The following is an 18,208-nucleotide window of genomic DNA, read 5'->3' on the forward strand; positions in this document are numbered from 1 at the left end:
TATGCACGGTGCAATGAAAAAAAAAAAGATGAATAAAATGAACATGGTGCACGATTTTTGTGCGGTGGGAGGTTTAATAGGTGTGTGGATAAGTTGGTAAAATTAATTTTCAATATGATTGATTTTTTATAATTAATTTTGATTTAAATTTATTTTAAAGTAATGTGATTTACATATATAGATATTTATATTATAAAATTAAATTATAAATAAAATTCGTATAATTTTTTTATTTAATGTAAAAGATATACAAAATTATTTAAATCAAAATTAATTCTAAACACACAGTCAATTTCAAACTTTTCTCAAACTTAAAATCAAATATTTAAAACTATCTAAAATTAATTTTTGGAGTAAAAAATAACTGTTTAACACGAAACCAAATACATATTAAGGAAGATAAAATGGAATAATAAATAAACAAATATAAAAGAAGAAAAATTGGATAAAATATGAAAAATTATTTTTATTGAATTAAAAGGAATTATGACCGAAAAATAAATTTTAATAAAGTCATTTTATTTTTTTTAACGTACATAAAATTAGTATTCTGTTTGTTTACTTTTTTTTAAAATTTAGTCCATTATTTTTGCAATTGTGCTATTTTTATAGCTAAATTTTGTTGTTTCTTTTAAGAATTGTAACATTTTATTAATATTAATGGTTTTTATTGATCAATAAAAACAATAACAACCTGAAAAAAAAATTATTTAAAAGAAGAAAAGGAGTTAAATAGTGGAAATGAAAAAAAAAATCATAACACTTTTTGTTTCATACTGCCTAGCGTGTAGATTAATGCGTATGGGTTGTTCTAATATAATTAACAATTAATGGTCTGAATTTCAATTTTGGATTACTTAATGGCAGGAGTTTAATATACTCCCTTTGTGTATTTTAGATAATATTAAATTAATTTCGATGTTTCCTACGATATTATATTATATTTAAAATATTTATATACTAATTTGCTTGGATGACCGAAAAAATTCACTTTTATAATAAAAAATTTCTCATTTGGGTCATGCAGAAATTTTTTTTATTTAGAAATAACCCAAATTTATAGACTATGTGCTTCTTATTTTTAAGAAACTTTTATAGATCATGTGCTTCTTATTTTTAAGAAACTTTGATTGTCACATCAATAGTCTCCTACATGAAAAAAATTTAAAAATGAAATATTATGTGATATTTTCTATCTTCACATATATATAATTAAGAAAAATATATAAAAATATTAAATTTAATAAAATCAATTTAATTCAAATTGTTTAAACAAATTCATGTGGATAAAAGGGTTGTTACCAAATAAGACTCATTAAAAACATTTTCGACTCAAAATAATGTTCTTCAAATTTACAAAAGAACTCTTGTTAAGCAATATAATAAATAAAGTAAAATAACATCATGTAATTGAGATAAAAACTTATGTCTCAATGTCACATTCAATCAGAACATTGTGTTCTGACGTCATCTAGCATAAGGTTTTTCATAGTTATCCACCTAACAATATGCTCCCACGAATACAAAGTTCGAAATCATCATAAGATCCAAACACAACCAGCATACTGGGAGTTAGTTATCGCATTCCTAACTAATGGAGAGAAATGGAACAACATAGATATACATATTATGAAATACAACTTACTTCAACACAGTTCACGTCATTCCACCACTTATCGCGTAACATCACATCTCAATACTACATGTCTCACATTTTCACACCATTCCCGTACTCATGGATCAAAACACAATATCACCTAACCAGTCAATATCAATCAATACACAAGTGTTATGCAACAAATATACTAAGATTCAATCCTATATGCAATGCAATACTATGTCAATAAAAAATTTTGTTGGGCGTCTAGGAGTACATGACAAGACAGACCATACACTGGTAAGTCAAGTTACTCTCACTAGGTAAAATCATAGAGAGACTAGTCAGGGTCACTCTATTTTGCAAAAACATTTCAATCATATGGGATCAACATAGGCTTTAGGGAACATTCAAACCGAGTGTATTTACCCCTAAGACCTACATTCCAAAGAGTTTGTTAGGGCCTCTCCCTCATGATTCAAGTCCAAGCCAGAAAATATTTTAATACGCAAACTATATCTATGACAGTACAAAACAAACGACTCCACAATTATTCTCAAACTAATTTTTACTCGTTGCGCTTCAAAGTGATTAAACTCGTCAGGTTCTCATAGTGGATCACATCACAATACTCATCACACATTAACTTGTTGCTCTTAAAAGGTTTTACAGTTATGTGATTGTACGGTTCGTAGCTCACAACTCAATGCACATAATATCTCAATACATGTATGATCTCACAATTTAATACATACTTAACTTGTCACTTATACACAATTCATCACACATCCATAATCCCAAGATAACATGTTATCACGTCTCACACATCATATACATGTCACACAGTAATAATATTAATATGTTATGCTCATATGATTAAACCACTAAAACAATTTCACATGATCATATCAAAATCAAATGAATCAAAATCACAGGTCAAAACACAAAAACATCAAGAACACTCAATCTTATCAACCAATTTGCATTAGGACATTAATTGGCCCATCAAACATAACAATCTCGTGATTATAATCATAAAGACAGAATTACAATATAGTAAACATCCTAAAATAAATCCCAGTTTGATCTTGTAAGGATTTTTACACATGTTCATTCTAACCCCAATTGCGATAAATTCATCCCTTATCTCTAAGCGAGCTCACGTGTGTAGTACGGTAGTAATAGCGACATCTCTAGCAGTTCCTTAAGATCCCTCAAGCTTTTCCTCTGGCTGTTCTGCTAGGGTTTCTAAGCATTAAAGAGAATAAGAAGGGATTGAAGCCTCCATTTTACTCTCTCTATGCGATGAACATTTCTCTCACCACAGACACTATTTTGCAAACTCCAATGATAAGAATGTGAAAAAAATGAGTTTTGAACTTGGTTTTCAAATTTCATGACAATTCAATGATTTACGAGTCTGAGATCTTAGTTTTACTAAGACATGTTTGAGTGTAAGCGAGAAAAAGAGAACTACATGCGAGGGGCATTTCTTTCACCATATATATGATTTTGTAAATCCCAATGGTGGGGATTTGTAAAAATGAGTTCTGAACCTGGTGTTCAAATTTCACGATGATTCAGCGGTTAACAACTGCAGGATTTTAGTTTTACACGGACAATTTTGAATGTATACGTAAAAAAAAATGGTTTTGAGAGAGGAAAGGAAAACAAATTTGAGAGCAATAGAGAACATAAAAACGAATGTTAAATTTAAAATTGACATAATATGTCTTTATTTATATTTAGAATATTCTCAGCCTATTATTTACTCTATTTTTTTATTTAGTATAAAGAAACTTTATTTTACTCCATAATAAATGAATAAATAAAATCTCATTTTTATTTTCTAAGAACATATATTTATTTACCTTAAAATCATTATTTTAATTAATAAAACTATTTCTTATGATTTATTTAATTACAAAAATCTTATTATTTTTTTAAAATTATATTTATTTTTAAATATACTTATTTTTAATTTATTTTATAAAAAATGAGATTTTATATTTCTTTACTCTAAGCAACTTTTAAGTTTTCAAGGTTGGATATGACCTTAGACTATGTTTGATAAAATTAATTAAAAGCTAAAAAATTAGTTTATTAAATAATAAGTATATGGTAAAACTATTTACTGAAATAACTAAAAAATGGAAAATGATAAAAAATAATAAAATTATAATTAATTAAAAAAGATAACTAGAAAATTGAATATATATATTAAGAATAAATATAAAAAATATAAAAAATTAAAAGCTAAAATTTTAAAAATAATACTTCAAATAAAATTTTAAAAATACTAAACATTATTTTAAAAATTTATTTATTTAACAAACTTTCAACTAATAAAAAATAACTAAAATATTTTATAGCGAGAGAAAAAAAAATTATTGTCCTCCATAGCTTGTTTTAGGTAGCATGAAAGTATGGAAAAGCGTGAAAAATGATATATTTCACTCACTGGTGGACCTACATCGTGGTAAAGGATAATAAAAAACACACAAATGTTTTTATTCAAAATAATTTTTTTCTTTTTTTACCTACAAGACATTTTTAATTAAATATTTGTTCTCAATTTTATTCTATTTCTTTTTTAACTAAACAATCTCGATTTTTATTTCATTTCTTTTTTCACTTACTTACTTCTCTTCCCTCTATTTATTTTCTTTCCCTACCAAAGAAAGCATTAAACTAGTTCAAGCATAATTGCCTTCAGAAGATACCTTTATCAATTCAAATACTTTTCTCTCTCTCATTTTTTTAGTTGAGATAAAACAAATTTCAAGTTTTGATATCTATTTTTATTTTCCTTTTCTTTTTTAAGTTTCTGTACACGTTTTTTTTCCCAAAAATAAACAGAACATCAAGGAAATAAAAAAATTGTCACATTTTATCTTTCTTTTAATTATTTGCATTTATCTTCGAAATTAAATATTTTTTATATCTTATTCATTCATTTTCATTCGTTTTCAACTTATACAAATAAAGATTTTAATGATTTTCAGATTGGTAAAATTAAACTTTAAATTTTAAGCAAATATTTTTAAAAAATATATTGTCTAGTTATTTCGTAATTTTTTAAAAAAAAAATACTGAAATGGTAATCTGCCAAACATGCTATTATATGATGTGACTTTGAATTATTCACATCAATCATTTCTGTCGAGAACACACAATTTGTGGCTAAAATAATTTTGTCGGCCAAATTATTAGCACTGGCTCAAGTATTTTCCTAGAAAAATTGGTGCAAAATACAGTGATCTACGGGATTAAAAAAAAAGACTGTACAATCCGGTAATTAATTACCTTAAAGTTTAATTTATTGCAAACAGATGATATTTAAGTTATTTTTCTGTACCTTATGGGTGTAATTAGTTATACAAATTGAGTTTGTGAAAAAGTAGATTCAATTAATTTTTTTATAATATATTCACGAGGAAGAGTTAGAAACTTTAAGTATATCTATATTTTGGATTATGAATTAGTTTCGTCTAAAAAATTGAAATTTATGAGATTCCTTTGAATTTTGATGGAAAGTTAAAGGGTATAACTATAATGATTATCAAAAGTTATTTCCTTGAATGTGAATTAAAAAATTATCTTATATGAGAGTACTTTTATAAAAAAAATTATTAAGAACTTTTTTTCGACAAAAAAGTTTTTTATGAATTCTCCTTAATCTTTTTTATTATATTTTTTCTTAATCTTTTATCTCTTTTAATTTATGGTTTTTGTATTTATTTCTAAATTAAAAGGTCTCTTATTGAGAAAAAAAAGTTTTTTTAATGTTGAATGTTATATCAAATTCAAACCCAGCCTTATAAAATTGTCCCTTATGAAAAAGATTCTTGTAATTATCGTGTTTGAGAAGCGTGATATTTCATAGAGTCGTTCTTCTAGGAATTTGAATGTGATGAATATTAGAAAGGAAAAGTAACGAGTTATGGCTAAATATGATAAACAAGGCGTGTGAATCTCACAAAACTTACATCTTTCTATTCAATGCTTATGAAAAGTCCAACAAAATAATTGACGAGATGTTGGCTAAAAAATTTATGGATGGAGAAGAGATTAAAATGTATATTGTATACATATTATTTACAAACCACAAAATTAACAATAATGTGAACACTGTAGATTGTGGTGAGGTAAGAGATACAAGAAGAAGTGAGATGGTTGATGCAAGGTAAAAAAAAAAAACCCTAAATCTTAGGTTTAAAAAATGATGTTAAAAATTTGTTATAGTGTAAGAAAAATTCGAGGAGATAAATACCATGAAGATCTATAATAATGAGACATGAATAATTATATAAGTGAGTTTAATATCACCTTTTAATCTTAAAATCATAAGGTTTAGGTTTATGGGTCTTTCCTTCATTTATATGGTATTCAACCTTCTCATTCTTATCAAACGTGGAACTTCACCTCACATTTGTAGTCCAACAATCTTTCTCCTAAGTGTGAATTTCTTATTCTATATGGTAGTTTTCCCCTCAAGTGAAAGTCATTTTTAATCCACGAGTATCTAATGATGATCTTTAAAGCTTAACCCTGGTTGCTCTCGCTTGCTTAGCCTTTGATGTCAACTTACTCCAATACCTTGCATTGTTGCAATGTTCGTAGGACTCACTTCCTGATGATACAAGAGATTCCATGTCCATGGATCACTAATGCCATTATACTCGTCTGAGCTGGTAACCATGTTGAATCATCGACTTTGATACCAATTGTTCGAAAATCCAATGAAATTAAACATCAAGAAAATATATACTAATAGATAATGAATAATCACATAAATAAATTTGACACTACACTTTCATAATGTTTGATTGCTACTAGATGTGAACATCACCTCACACTTATAATTCAATATATAACAAAACCCTTACGACATGGCCTGGAAAATTTGATACCATCATTATTCCATATTTGCTATTTGAAGTTTTATGGTGTTGTCGGCCATATCTGTTATATCCCACCATGGTCGTGGTGCTGCCCACCATGGCCATTAGCAAATATTGTCTGAATGAAGATTAAATGATGTTGTATGACTAAAATAACTTCGTAAATCATTTAATGTGTGTTTAGTTTATTATTTGCAATTAAGAGAACATGAACAATATCAATCAAGAAAGTAAAATAAATGAGAGAACATGAATAGGCTTCAATAGATATTTAAAGATAATATCCAAAATCATATACACAGTTTGAATGGTCGTATCATAAAGAGAAAGCATGCTTCTTTCTCTAAAAGGGTAGTGATCGGAGTGAAAGATAATTTCATGATTTTGTCTAATGCAGTTTTTTTTTAAATTATTGAATTTCTAAGAATAATGGTGTTGCCGACGCTTTTGCAGGATGGATGATATGTTATGATTGATCTCCCTGATTTTATCAAGCTCAATGCTTGTTTATTTTAGTTTTGTATGTTGTTTCGGATTTTGCCCCTTTCCTCCATAAAAAAACTAATCGAATCACTAATTAATACCTTATATCTAAACATGAAATAAATATATCAAGGTCGAGTAATTTAATTGAATGAATAATATGCATACGTACCGTAAATTTCGTGAATATTATCTTCGTTTCCTACTATTAAAAAAAAAATAAGCATGAAATAAATTCTGAGCAGTTTATTTTATGCAATTTAAACTAATATATCTAACTTTACAGTTTACACAGTTTTTTTGGGTCCATAACTTTTACTATTAAAGTGGACCAAATGTTATTCATGGGCTGATTCTCCTTAAATTGAAGCCCAATATAAAAAACCAAGGTTAACTCGATTGGATTCTATCTTGTGTCCCAAAACCCTAACAAAAACCCGAAGGGGGGAAAGCTTCAATGGGGAAGGCGAAGGGGAAGCACCGTTTGGACAAGTATTACCACTTAGCGAAAGAGCACGGTTACAGGTCTCGAGCCTCATGGAAGCTGGTCCAGCTCAACTCCAAGTTCGGCTTCCTGGAATCGGCCCGCGCCGTGCTGGACCTCTGCGCCGCCCCCGGAGGGTGGATGCAGGTGGTGGTCCAGCGCGTACCCGTGGACCACCTGGTGATCGGCGTGGACCTCGCCCCCATCGCCCCCGTCCGTGGCGCCATCGCCATCCAGGAAGACATCACCAGGCCCGAGTGCAAGTCCCGCATCAAGAAGCTCATGAACGACCACGGCTGCCGCGCCTTCGACGTCATCTTGCACGACGGTTCCCCCAACGTCGGTGGCGCCTGGGCCCAGGAAGCTATGAGCCAGAACGCCCTCGTTATTGATGCTGTCAAGTTGGCCACTCAGTTCTTAGCCCCCAAGGGCAAGTTTGTAACCAAAGTAATCATAATCATAATAGTCTCGTTTTGCTTTAACCTATTGATGCTCTGTTAGCCTAATTCATGCTCTAATAATGTAATTGTTTCTTATTCTGATTCTGATTAATGTGATCGTTACTGCTTTGCTGTTTGATAGATTTTCAGGTCGCAAGATTACAGTTCTGTGGTGTATTGTTTGAAGCAGGTAATGTGTTGACTTATATTGACAAAAAAGATTGTTTGTGTTTTTGTGTGGTTTTTTTTGGTGGGATTGTTGAAGTTTGGTTGTGATTTTTTGTTTTTTTTTTGTTTTGCAGTTGTTTGAGAAGGTTGAGGTGGATAAGCCTGCGGCTAGTCGTTCTGAATCAGCTGAGATATATGTTTTGGGGCTTGGGTATAAGGCCCCTGCTAAGATTGATCCACGGCTTCTTGATGTGAAGCATCTCTTTCAGGGATCTGTGGAACCACAGCCTAAGGTAATAATTCAGTTTGTTTTCGGGGATGCTGGGTTGGCATTTTTGGTTTTGTTCGTTTTTGGTTCATTTGGTTTGGTTTTTTTGGGTGGTGATTGGTGTATTGGTGATGCAGGTGGTGGATGTACTTCGAGATACTAAGCAAAAAAGGCACCGTGATGGGTAATTAGTGCTTCTTTAAAAAACTTGGTTTGACTTTTAATTTGTATTAGCTTTTCTGTGGCATACTTTCTCAAATTATTCTGGTCATCTTCTTGCAATGGAATGTATGATCTTAATTTTTTATCTGCTATATTCATCACAAGCAATATTGCATAACAAACTAATTACAATGATTGGTAAGGTATCCTGCAAAACTGAAAACATTAAGAATGCAAAATAGTTGGCAGTTCAACTGCTTGAGCTGATTTATTGCTATGAATAGCAGACTTATTGTTCCCCATTCCCACCCCCTTAATTGCATACCCTTTTATTGTGGTTTTGTCTTCCAAACATTTGGTACTTGTTGTTGCTAACTACTTTGTGACTACAGCTATGAAGATGGAAACACAACTTTGAGGAAGGTGTCTTCAGCTGCAAATTTCATTTGGTCAAATTCTCCTCTGGAGATCCTTGGTTCAGTCACTTCCATAACCTTTACTGATCCAGCTGATTCACTGATCAAGGATCATGACCTAACTAGTGAAGAGGTATTTTTTGTCTAAATTATGTGATTGTGCATTTTTTGGTAATCAGTGGGGGTTTGAGCAACTATCAATGTGATTTTTTTGCAGGTAAAATCTCTCTGCGATGATTTAAGGGTTCTGGGGAAGCAAGACTTCAAGCATCTTCTAAAGTAAATACATTGCTGGAGTTTCACTTTGTGATTTTTGGCTTATTAAAAAAAGCTCAATACTGATTCTCTCTCTCTTCTATTGGTTTGGTTTCATATCTATTGGTTACGTGTAGGTGGAGGATTCAAGTTAGAAAAGCTCTTTCACCAACTCAAAAGCCTGATTCTACCACTACAGAACTGATGGACAATGAGCCTAAGGTGGTGGATGAAGAAGATAGAATACTCAATGAAATGGAGGAACTGACTTATGTAATGGACCGCAAGAAGAAACGTGCAAAGAAGCTTCTTGCAAAAAGAAGAGCCAAGGTTTTTAGCTTCTCAGCTGCCACTGATTTAGTTGGAACTTGGGATTGGCCACATACTTGAATAAGTTTGGAATCTGTGCAACATTATTGTTAATATTTATTTGCAGACTATGATAGGATCATATGCTTACAAAATTATACATGATGTCTGGTCCAACAAATAGTTTTAGGAATTATACTGGATGAAAACATATTGTTTACCCTCTATGTGTCATGACATTCTTAGATCAATTCTGTCCATTCTAAGTGGATGTGGATGAGATCAAGCGGATTCATTCCTTTTATTATTTGAATCTTATAGGACAAGGCACGAAAAGCAACAGGGATGCAAATGGATGCAATAGATGATGGTTATGTAGATCAAGAGTTGTTTGCACTTTCCTCTATTAAGGTTTGCTTTAATTTTTTCAACTTCTCTTGGTTTGGAAAATGATATAACATGTTGAAGTGCTTCAACTGCTTTTTCATCTTGAACACTTTTTGCCTCTTTAAAACTGCAAAAGTACAGGTTTGTTTGTTTGATGTATTTCCCAGATTCTACTTCTCCTTTGTAACTGGGAGGTCTAGAATATAATGTTAGATTACTCATGTTGGGCAACATTGTGAGTACCTTACTAATCTTTGATCTCTAAATGGACCCATGCATAGCAAACAGTCTTTTTAGAGAGTTACATATTTCTTTTTTATGTTTGCAAATGTCCTCTGTAGCCCCTCGCCCCTTCCTTCATAAGAGAACCAGGCCGAGGCATCTCTACATTTTGAATTGGGTTTATTCTTTCTATTCATTTAATGGTATATATTGTGAAGTATGTAATTATGGGTTTGTGGTTGAATTTTAATAGCAAATCGTCTTTACATGGTTGAAACATTTTCAACTTGCCATTTATGTTGTTTCTTGTTTGTTTGTCTTTGGGTTTCAGGGTAAGAAGGATCTGGTAGCTGTTGACAACACTGAGTATGAAGGTGATGAAGGAGAAGTAGAAGACAGTGAGAATGAAGAAACCCATGAAGGCCGCCCAGAGCATTCATCCAGTGACTTGGAAGATTCTGATGAGGAACGTAAAAGGTGATTGACATGTTCTTTTGATAATTGCTCATGTTCTGTTATGTTATCACTTATTGCTTAAATTATTCCTTAATAAGTTGTATGATTTCTAATCAATGTTATACTGGTATCAGATACAATGAACAAATGGAAGATTTGATGGATCAAGCTTACGAGAGGTTTGTGATCAGAAAGGAAGGAAGTGCAAAACAGAGGAAGCGAATTAAAAAATCCTATGATGCAAAGGCCCAACTTTTGGAGGTATGGATTCTTTTTTCAATAATTGTGGTATACTCACCCTGTTTGAGGTTTATATAAAAGGAGATTAGGAAAATGAGAGATTATAATGTGATTCTAGAAAATCCTCCCATGTGTACTTTTTTCTGAATTTTTTGGAGTTCTCCCAAAATATTTAGGATTTTAATATTTAAACATTCGGAGGGAAGAAAGACCATTATTGTTTTATTTTTCTTTTTCTTTTGCTGAGTGGGTGCAAATAATTTTTTTTCACTTATATTATCACCTTTTGGTTGTTCAGGGTGGTGAGGATGATGATATTGTTCAATCCAAGTATGATTCAGATGAAGATCAGGGTGATCAAGAAGCAAATCCATTGATGGTGCCACTTAATGATGAGGCAGAGCTCACCCAGGAGGAGATCATGAATAAGTGGTTTAGTCAGGATGTCTTTGCTGAAGCTGCAGAGGAAGGAGACTTTAAGAAGGATGAGAGTAAAGATGAAATGGATATAGATGAGCCTAAGGAGAAGATATCCATTGCCAAAAAGGTAAAAGAAAATAAAACAGCAGCCCCAGCTGTAGCAACTCACCCTCAGCCTCAACCATCCAAGGCAGGGGATGATTTTGAAATAGTTCCTGCACCCGATACTGATTCAAGTGATGATTCATCCTCTGATGAATGGGAAGAAGATATTGAAGCCAAAGCTGAGATATTGGCTTATGCTAAGAAGATGATGAGGAAAAAGCAACGGGAGCACTTACTGGATGATGCATACAACAAGTACATGTTTGATGACGAAGGATTGCCCAAGTGGTTTCTAGATGAGGAGAGGAGACATCGCCAACCAATAAAGCCTATTACCAAAGAGGAAATTGCTGCGATGAAAGCACAGTTTAAAGAAATTGATGCTCGACCTGCGAAGAAGGTGGCAGAGGCCAAAGCACGGAAGAAGCGTGTTGCAATGAGGAAACTTGAGAAGGTACGGAAGAAGGCCAATGCCATATCAGATCAGACAGAGATATCTGATCGTTCGAAGAGGAAGCAAATTGAACAACTATATAAAAGGGCTGTTCCTAAGAGGCCTAAAAAGGAATATGTAGTGGCAAAGAAAGGTGTCCAGGTAAGGGCTGGCAAGGGAAAAGTCCTTGTTGATCGCAGAATGAAGAAGGATGCTAGGAAACATGGATCGGGTAAGGGTGGAAAAGGAGGTTCTAAGACGAAGGGCAAGGCTCCAAAGGGCAAAGGAGGATCTTCAAAGGCCTCTGCCTCTGCAAAAAAAGGGAAACAGAGAACTAAATGAAAATATGTTAATACGGGAAGATCTTCAAAGGGGTTTTGTCTTATTTTCAGTGCCGAAATTTTGTTTGTTCATTTTTTCCGGCTTGTTATTGTGCAATTGATATTATAAAATGATCGAATAGAGCTGTTTTGTTCTTAAGAGGCAAATCTTAATTCAAATGAAATTTGTCTTAATCAGCAGCTAATAAAGTTCTTAATTTAGAATTTGATTATGGAAACCGGTATCTTTAAGTGCTCGATTAGAGTTCTGTACAATTAATTTTATAAAATTGGTTTTAAATCATTAAATGTGATTCACGTACGTATATAAATTGGTTAATTACAAATTTATTCTAAAATGTGTTTGTTATTTTTTGCGGCGTCAAAATGTTTGTTATACGTACAGGAATTATATCTTTAGTGGTCTTTTATTGTGTTTCAAAGTAGATTATCCTAACCCAATATGGAAACTTAGTGGTTGTTTAAATTTTATCGTCATTATCTTAAAATAGTTTGACTGTCCCTTTCAAGTTCAAGAGAACTTGTGTTATAATTAAAATCATAATTCTCATGGGTATGTTTTGTTTTTTTAATTCTTTTTTATGCTGAATCTATGGGCATGCTATAAAATACTGAAATGTTACATTCTTTGATTATTTTGTTAGTGTTTGGAGAACTTAGTCCATCCCTACATCATAGATTCCTATGAGAAATATTTGTAACACTTTTTTTTAGCGTGCGTGAATTTGTAAATTTTTTTATGATTAAATTTAATTTTTATGAATAAAACATTATTTTAACACATTTTTAATACATTATTATTATTGATTGATACTTAATTATAGAATTATAAAATCTTATTTCTTAGTTGACAAGTGTTTCTCGTAATTTTATAATTTTTATTAAATTTTAACTAATAAAAAAGTGTTGTTAACACTCATCTTTCTATATTTAAATAGTAGATAATATGAAATCTAGATTTAATTTCTACTTTTTTTAGTCATTATAGTTAAGTAACAACATTAATTAATTAATTAATGATGTGACATTAAAACAATCATATCATTGTCGAGTCTATGTAATAATTATATATTTTTCTTTCTTTTTTAAATTATAATCTTTTTGTTTCAAAATGATTGATATTTATGATTTTTTCTTTCACACAAATCAAGAAAATAAACATTTTAAGAGTATTAACATTTATTAGTGGACACTTTTATCAAAATACATTTGTTCTTTTTCTTCATTTTAATAAATGTATTATTAAATCTTTCAAGATAATATTATTTATTACATGATAAAAATGGAATTGATTTCATTTAAAAGCAAGAATATCAATCAATTTGAATATTTTTAAAGGTTAAAATTGTCGTCAGATCATCAATTAGTTTTATTATAGGAAAATGTTAATAACACGTTCTTTTTAATATATATCTTCTTATTATTGATTAAAATTTCTTGAAAATTATCAGAAATAGTAGATCTCATGTCTTGTTTAATGATTTTTTGTATGATCGTGTAATTTCTAATAAAATTCAACTAATAATAGAGTATATGTTTAGAGAAGTGTGTTATAAAATTATTGTTAATATTTCTTTTTATCATTTTATGCTGTCAAGATGAGAATGAATAGGAAAAATAACCATTCACTCGTTAATAATATTATTTAAGAAAATATATTTATAATAATAGTAATAATTTATTTTGTGTACACCTGTGTGTACGTTATAGCGATAATTTAGTTTGTGTTTGTATTTATAACAAAAAGCAAATTTAACATATTCATAATTATATTTAAATAAAATATAAACCTACATTTATAATTTATATGTAAAATTAGAGGTAGTCGGACAGCCAATAAACATATTTAAGCTGTAAATACATATAGAAATTATTAAGTTGATGATCTTAAAAAAATATTAAAATATATGGGATTAAAATGTGGATTTAATTTAAATATAATTATATTGTAATTTTTTTACACAGTTATAATACAAGCACAAATTATATGAATTTATAATAATAATAATAATTAATAACAGCTTCAAAAATTATACATTTAACATGATTTATGGTTAGTTTCACTGTGCACAAAAATATATCTACCATTGATTTTTTCCCCGTATATTTTCATTAAATTATTTTAACAGTTATATAATGACTAATGAGTGAATCCTAACAACCTTTAATTGGATCCCGCAAAAGATAGAGATAAAGAGAGAGTGATAGTGATAATTGTGATTGTTATTACATTAGGCAAGGCAAGTTAGTTTGGAGAACCATGAAAGTGCTTAATCAAATTGGAACGAATAAAGGGTGAGATATGGAGAAGAGCAAAATTTTGGTTATTGGGGCGACAGGAAATTTGGGTTATGATTTAGCGGAAGCAAACCTCAAGTTTTGTCATCCAACATTTGCTCTTGTTGGAGACTCTGCTTTCTCTGACCCCATCAAAGCCCAGGAGCTACCATTCTCAAAGTACTTCTTATATCTCTCTCTTCAGTTTATTATTTGAATTTCTTATTCTTATTGTTCAATTTTGTTTTGTGGTCAGGGTTCGCTGGAAGATGACTGAGGCTGTGAGGTTAGTAGACGTGGTCATTTGTTCCGTTTCAGCCAGAGAGACTCTGCATCAAAAGCTTCTTATCCGTTTCATCAAACAAGTTGGCTCTATCAAGGTCATCATCCATGTAATTTTGTTTCTCTATTTCTTGTCTTTTGTGTTTAATTGTTTTTTGAGAATAAATTACAAGAGGGTTAGATTCGTCTTCCACATTGGTTGTTTCAAATAGGTCCTGCATGTTATTCTTAAAATACAATTTAGTTAGTGCATATGATATAAGGACTAAATTGCCTTCTATTGATAACATGCAAGAAAACGAAGGACACATGTGAAAGATGAATGTTACTTTTGGACTTTTAAAACTCATTTAAATGTGACATGTATCCAATGCCACCATGTCACTAACCACTACAAGGTGACACATAATGTGACATGTTTAAATACAGGTCACTATTTCAACCCACTAAAATAGGTTAGATTTGGTTGTGATTTAATCTGCATAATCTAACCCGCATAATCATCAACCCAACAGGTTATAGAGTGAGTTGGGTTGGGTTGTTCTATTGAGTATTTGAGTTAAAATTATTTTTTGGATGTTGTGATGCTATTAGTTAAATATTATTTTGTTGGACATGATTTTTTGTGAACTTTAGATTTAATTTATTTTTTAACTTTACATATTACTATTTAAAAGAATTATGTACTATTAGCTAGGTATTAATTAAATTTAAATAGTAATGTTTAAAAAGAACAAAAATCATATTAATTTTTTTTATATAAAAGGTGAGTTTCTTCACACACAAAAAATCATAACAAGAGTTCATTATGAAAATGGGAATTTATTAAATACAAGATTTATTATTATTAAACTTCTTCAATATTTCTTTTTAATCAATAATAAACTAATGAAGCTTATTAGTGAAGTAAATGGTAATTATATTAATTAAAACAAAAACTCTAATTGCCTGGCCTTCTCTTTAAACGGATAAGTTGTTATATCATTTGGGATTTATTTATGATTTTGATTAATCTTCTGAGACATAATCAGATTTTTTTAATTTTAAAGAAAAGTTAATAAAACTTGACTAAGTAGGGATTAGCTCGAGGTGATCTGGGACCATAGAATAATTTCTTTTAAATGTTGATTTCTGACCTTGTTGATTGAAGAACTGTTGAGAAGGATTATCTATCCTTTATCCGTAGAAGATGTTAGAAATAATAATAATTAGAAAATGAAAAGTTGAGTTAGTATTAGAAGATGAATGAGTATGAATTAATAAGCATTAAGAGATATTAGGGCTATTGTCACTATGTTCTTTAAGTGTGTTAATGGAAGAGTTATGTGATGGCTATGGGTTGCTCTACTATAAATAGAGCACCAAATCATGTGCCAAGTGAACAGAATCTCCTCTATACTCTCTAGTCTCCTCTTCTCTTTTTCTAACAGAAGACTGTAGCTGATTGGTTCTGCAGTTTCTAAAGCAGTTATTGTCATACTTTTTTTCTTTTATTCAGATATACGTAACCAGAGTTCTCACTATACATCTGTGTATTGGTGAAGCATCATTTCCTTAAGTTATTTGAGTTGTTAAATCTGTTCAATAATCTGTTATTAATTAATTGTGTGCCTCAGAGGTTCATCCATCTGAATTTGGGTGAGATCCTACCAGGGTTCGAGTATCTGTGCTTGAAGATGGCTATAATTTCTATGCACCCAAAGTTGAAATTAGTAGACTTGTGGAGGCTGAAGGCATTCCTTACACTTTCATCTCATGCAATTTCTTTATGAGGATTTTGCTTCCTTCTCTTGCTCAGCCAGGCTTAGATGCTCCTCCAAGGGACAAGGTCACCATATTTGGTGATGGGAATACAAAGGGTCTGCTCCATCAATCCAGACCATTGTTTGTTGTTCTTTCACTTGGTGCTCTATTGCTTTTTCATGAATGGTTTCTTTGCAGGTGTCTTCATGAAGGAAAGTGATGTTGCTGCATTCACTATCAATGCAGTTGACGACCCTCGTACGTTAAACTAAGTGTTGTATTTGAGACCCCCAGGAAACGTTTGTTCTTTGAATGAGCTGGTTGAGATGTGGGAGATTAAGATTGGCAAGAAGCTTGAGACATTGCATGTCTCTGAAGTAGAGTTGCTCCAGAAAATCAAAGGTATTATAATAGTATATAAAACTTCCTTGTCAAGAATATAGGAGGCATGGACAATCATCTCATACAATAATTAGTATTATATGTTTATTGTATCATCACATGTCTATTGTCCTGAACAATCTTTACATGACATATAATTGGGGTTTTCAATTTACGGAAGAGTTAATAACATTTGATTACATGCCACATAGAGACTAATCCAAACCATAGTAATCACTGAATATAATAATTTCTGTGGATATGAATGTCTCTTCTTAAATATATGTATTCACCATCTCATTTTAAATAGAAAAAGTGAGGAAAAATGCTAACATACGCCTACATTTCTTTTATAGTGTGTTTGGATGGAGAAATTTAAAATTCTGAGAAATTTAAAATTCTAAGAATTTCAAATACTTTAATTGAAATTCTTTTATTTTCAAAATTTTGTGTTTGGATAAAAAAAATTAAAATTATGAGGATGAAAAAAATGAATGAAAAAAAAAGAGAAAATATGATTTGTGTGCTAGTTAGACGTGTTCCTCTATGCTCATAGCCGATCGATATTTTAGTAGCTCAGACGGTGTTTCTTGAAAAAGACTATAAGAAGAGAATTTTAATTTCTCAATTTTTAGAAGGAAATTGAAATTTCAGATTTTTAGTTGTTTAAAATTCTGTTTTAAAATTCCAAAATTTTAAATTCTTGATATAAAGCATCCAAACAATGAATTCTAAATTACATAAACTCAAATTCTCTGATAAATTACTTTTCTCAGTTAAAATTCTCTATCTAAACGCACTATGCCATTACAGGGACTTCTTTCCCTGCCAATTTCTAGATGCTCTTCATATATTCTGCTTTCATAAAGGGAGATCACACGTACTTTGATATTGATCGAGTCATCCTCCGGTGTGAATGGTACACAACTATATCCACACCTGAAATATACTACAGTAAGTGAGTTCTTACACACACTAGTTTAGACTTTGGGAAAAGTGTGCAGTGCACATATTTTTACGTTGAAAAATTGCATTCTTTCTATGTTGTTTTTCCTTTATATTTCTCTAAACACAACTTAAGAATGTATGACTGCGTTGAACAAATTAATAATGCGATACCCCGGTCTGTTTCTTGATTTCCTTGTTACCCTAAAATTAGCTACAAGTGACAGACTGGTTGGCTAATATTACCTTGAATCTTACGTTGTACAATAGTGGAGCAGGATAGAAACCTAGCATGAAACTGGTTTTTTTTTGCACTTTGGTTGTTGAGAATATCATGTATTAATTGCACCGGAAAGAACTGAAGTTTCAGGAAATTCGTATTACAAAAACCTGTTAGAGCATCCACAATTTTTTTTTATAAAAGTTGTTTAAAATTAAAGTGAAGGACCCGAGTCCAACACAAAGCGTATGCCTTGGACCAGATTGAGTT

The 18,208-nt window shown here is 30.8% G+C and overlaps 2 protein-coding genes and 1 pseudogene across 2 annotated transcripts; all 3 read left to right on the forward strand.

Annotated features, from left to right (window-relative positions):
• The first annotated feature begins 7,381 nt into the window (after positions 1–7,381).
• On the forward strand, positions 7,382–12,229 carry LOC100784758 (adoMet-dependent rRNA methyltransferase spb1). The gene is made up of 11 exons (XM_003540630.4): positions 7,382–7,915; positions 8,051–8,098; positions 8,211–8,369; positions 8,482–8,528; positions 8,899–9,055; positions 9,140–9,201; positions 9,315–9,507; positions 9,808–9,897; positions 10,427–10,572; positions 10,686–10,812; positions 11,090–12,229. Exons 1-11 carry the CDS (start codon positions 7,442–7,444, stop codon positions 12,089–12,091), a joined length of 2,505 nt encoding a protein of 834 aa, XP_003540678.1. The 5' UTR covers positions 7,382–7,441; the 3' UTR covers positions 12,092–12,229.
• Positions 12,230–14,282: 2,053 nt separating this feature from the next.
• On the forward strand, positions 14,283–15,176 carry LOC100818951 (probable pinoresinol-lariciresinol reductase 3). Its single transcript, XM_041007521.1, has 3 exons — positions 14,283–14,547; positions 14,624–14,759; positions 15,165–15,176. Exons 1-3 carry the CDS (start codon positions 14,393–14,395, stop codon positions 15,174–15,176), a joined length of 303 nt encoding a protein of 100 aa, XP_040863455.1. The 5' UTR covers positions 14,283–14,392.
• A 361-nt stretch (positions 15,177–15,537) lies between these two features.
• Positions 15,538–16,889, forward strand: LOC121173200 (probable pinoresinol-lariciresinol reductase 3; annotated as a pseudogene).
• Positions 16,890–18,208: the final 1,319 nt, after the last annotated feature.

This window comes from Glycine max, chromosome 12 (assembly GCF_000004515.6).
Source record: "Glycine max cultivar Williams 82 chromosome 12, Glycine_max_v4.0, whole genome shotgun sequence".
Classification (NCBI taxonomy): domain Eukaryota; kingdom Viridiplantae; phylum Streptophyta; class Magnoliopsida; order Fabales; family Fabaceae; genus Glycine; species Glycine max.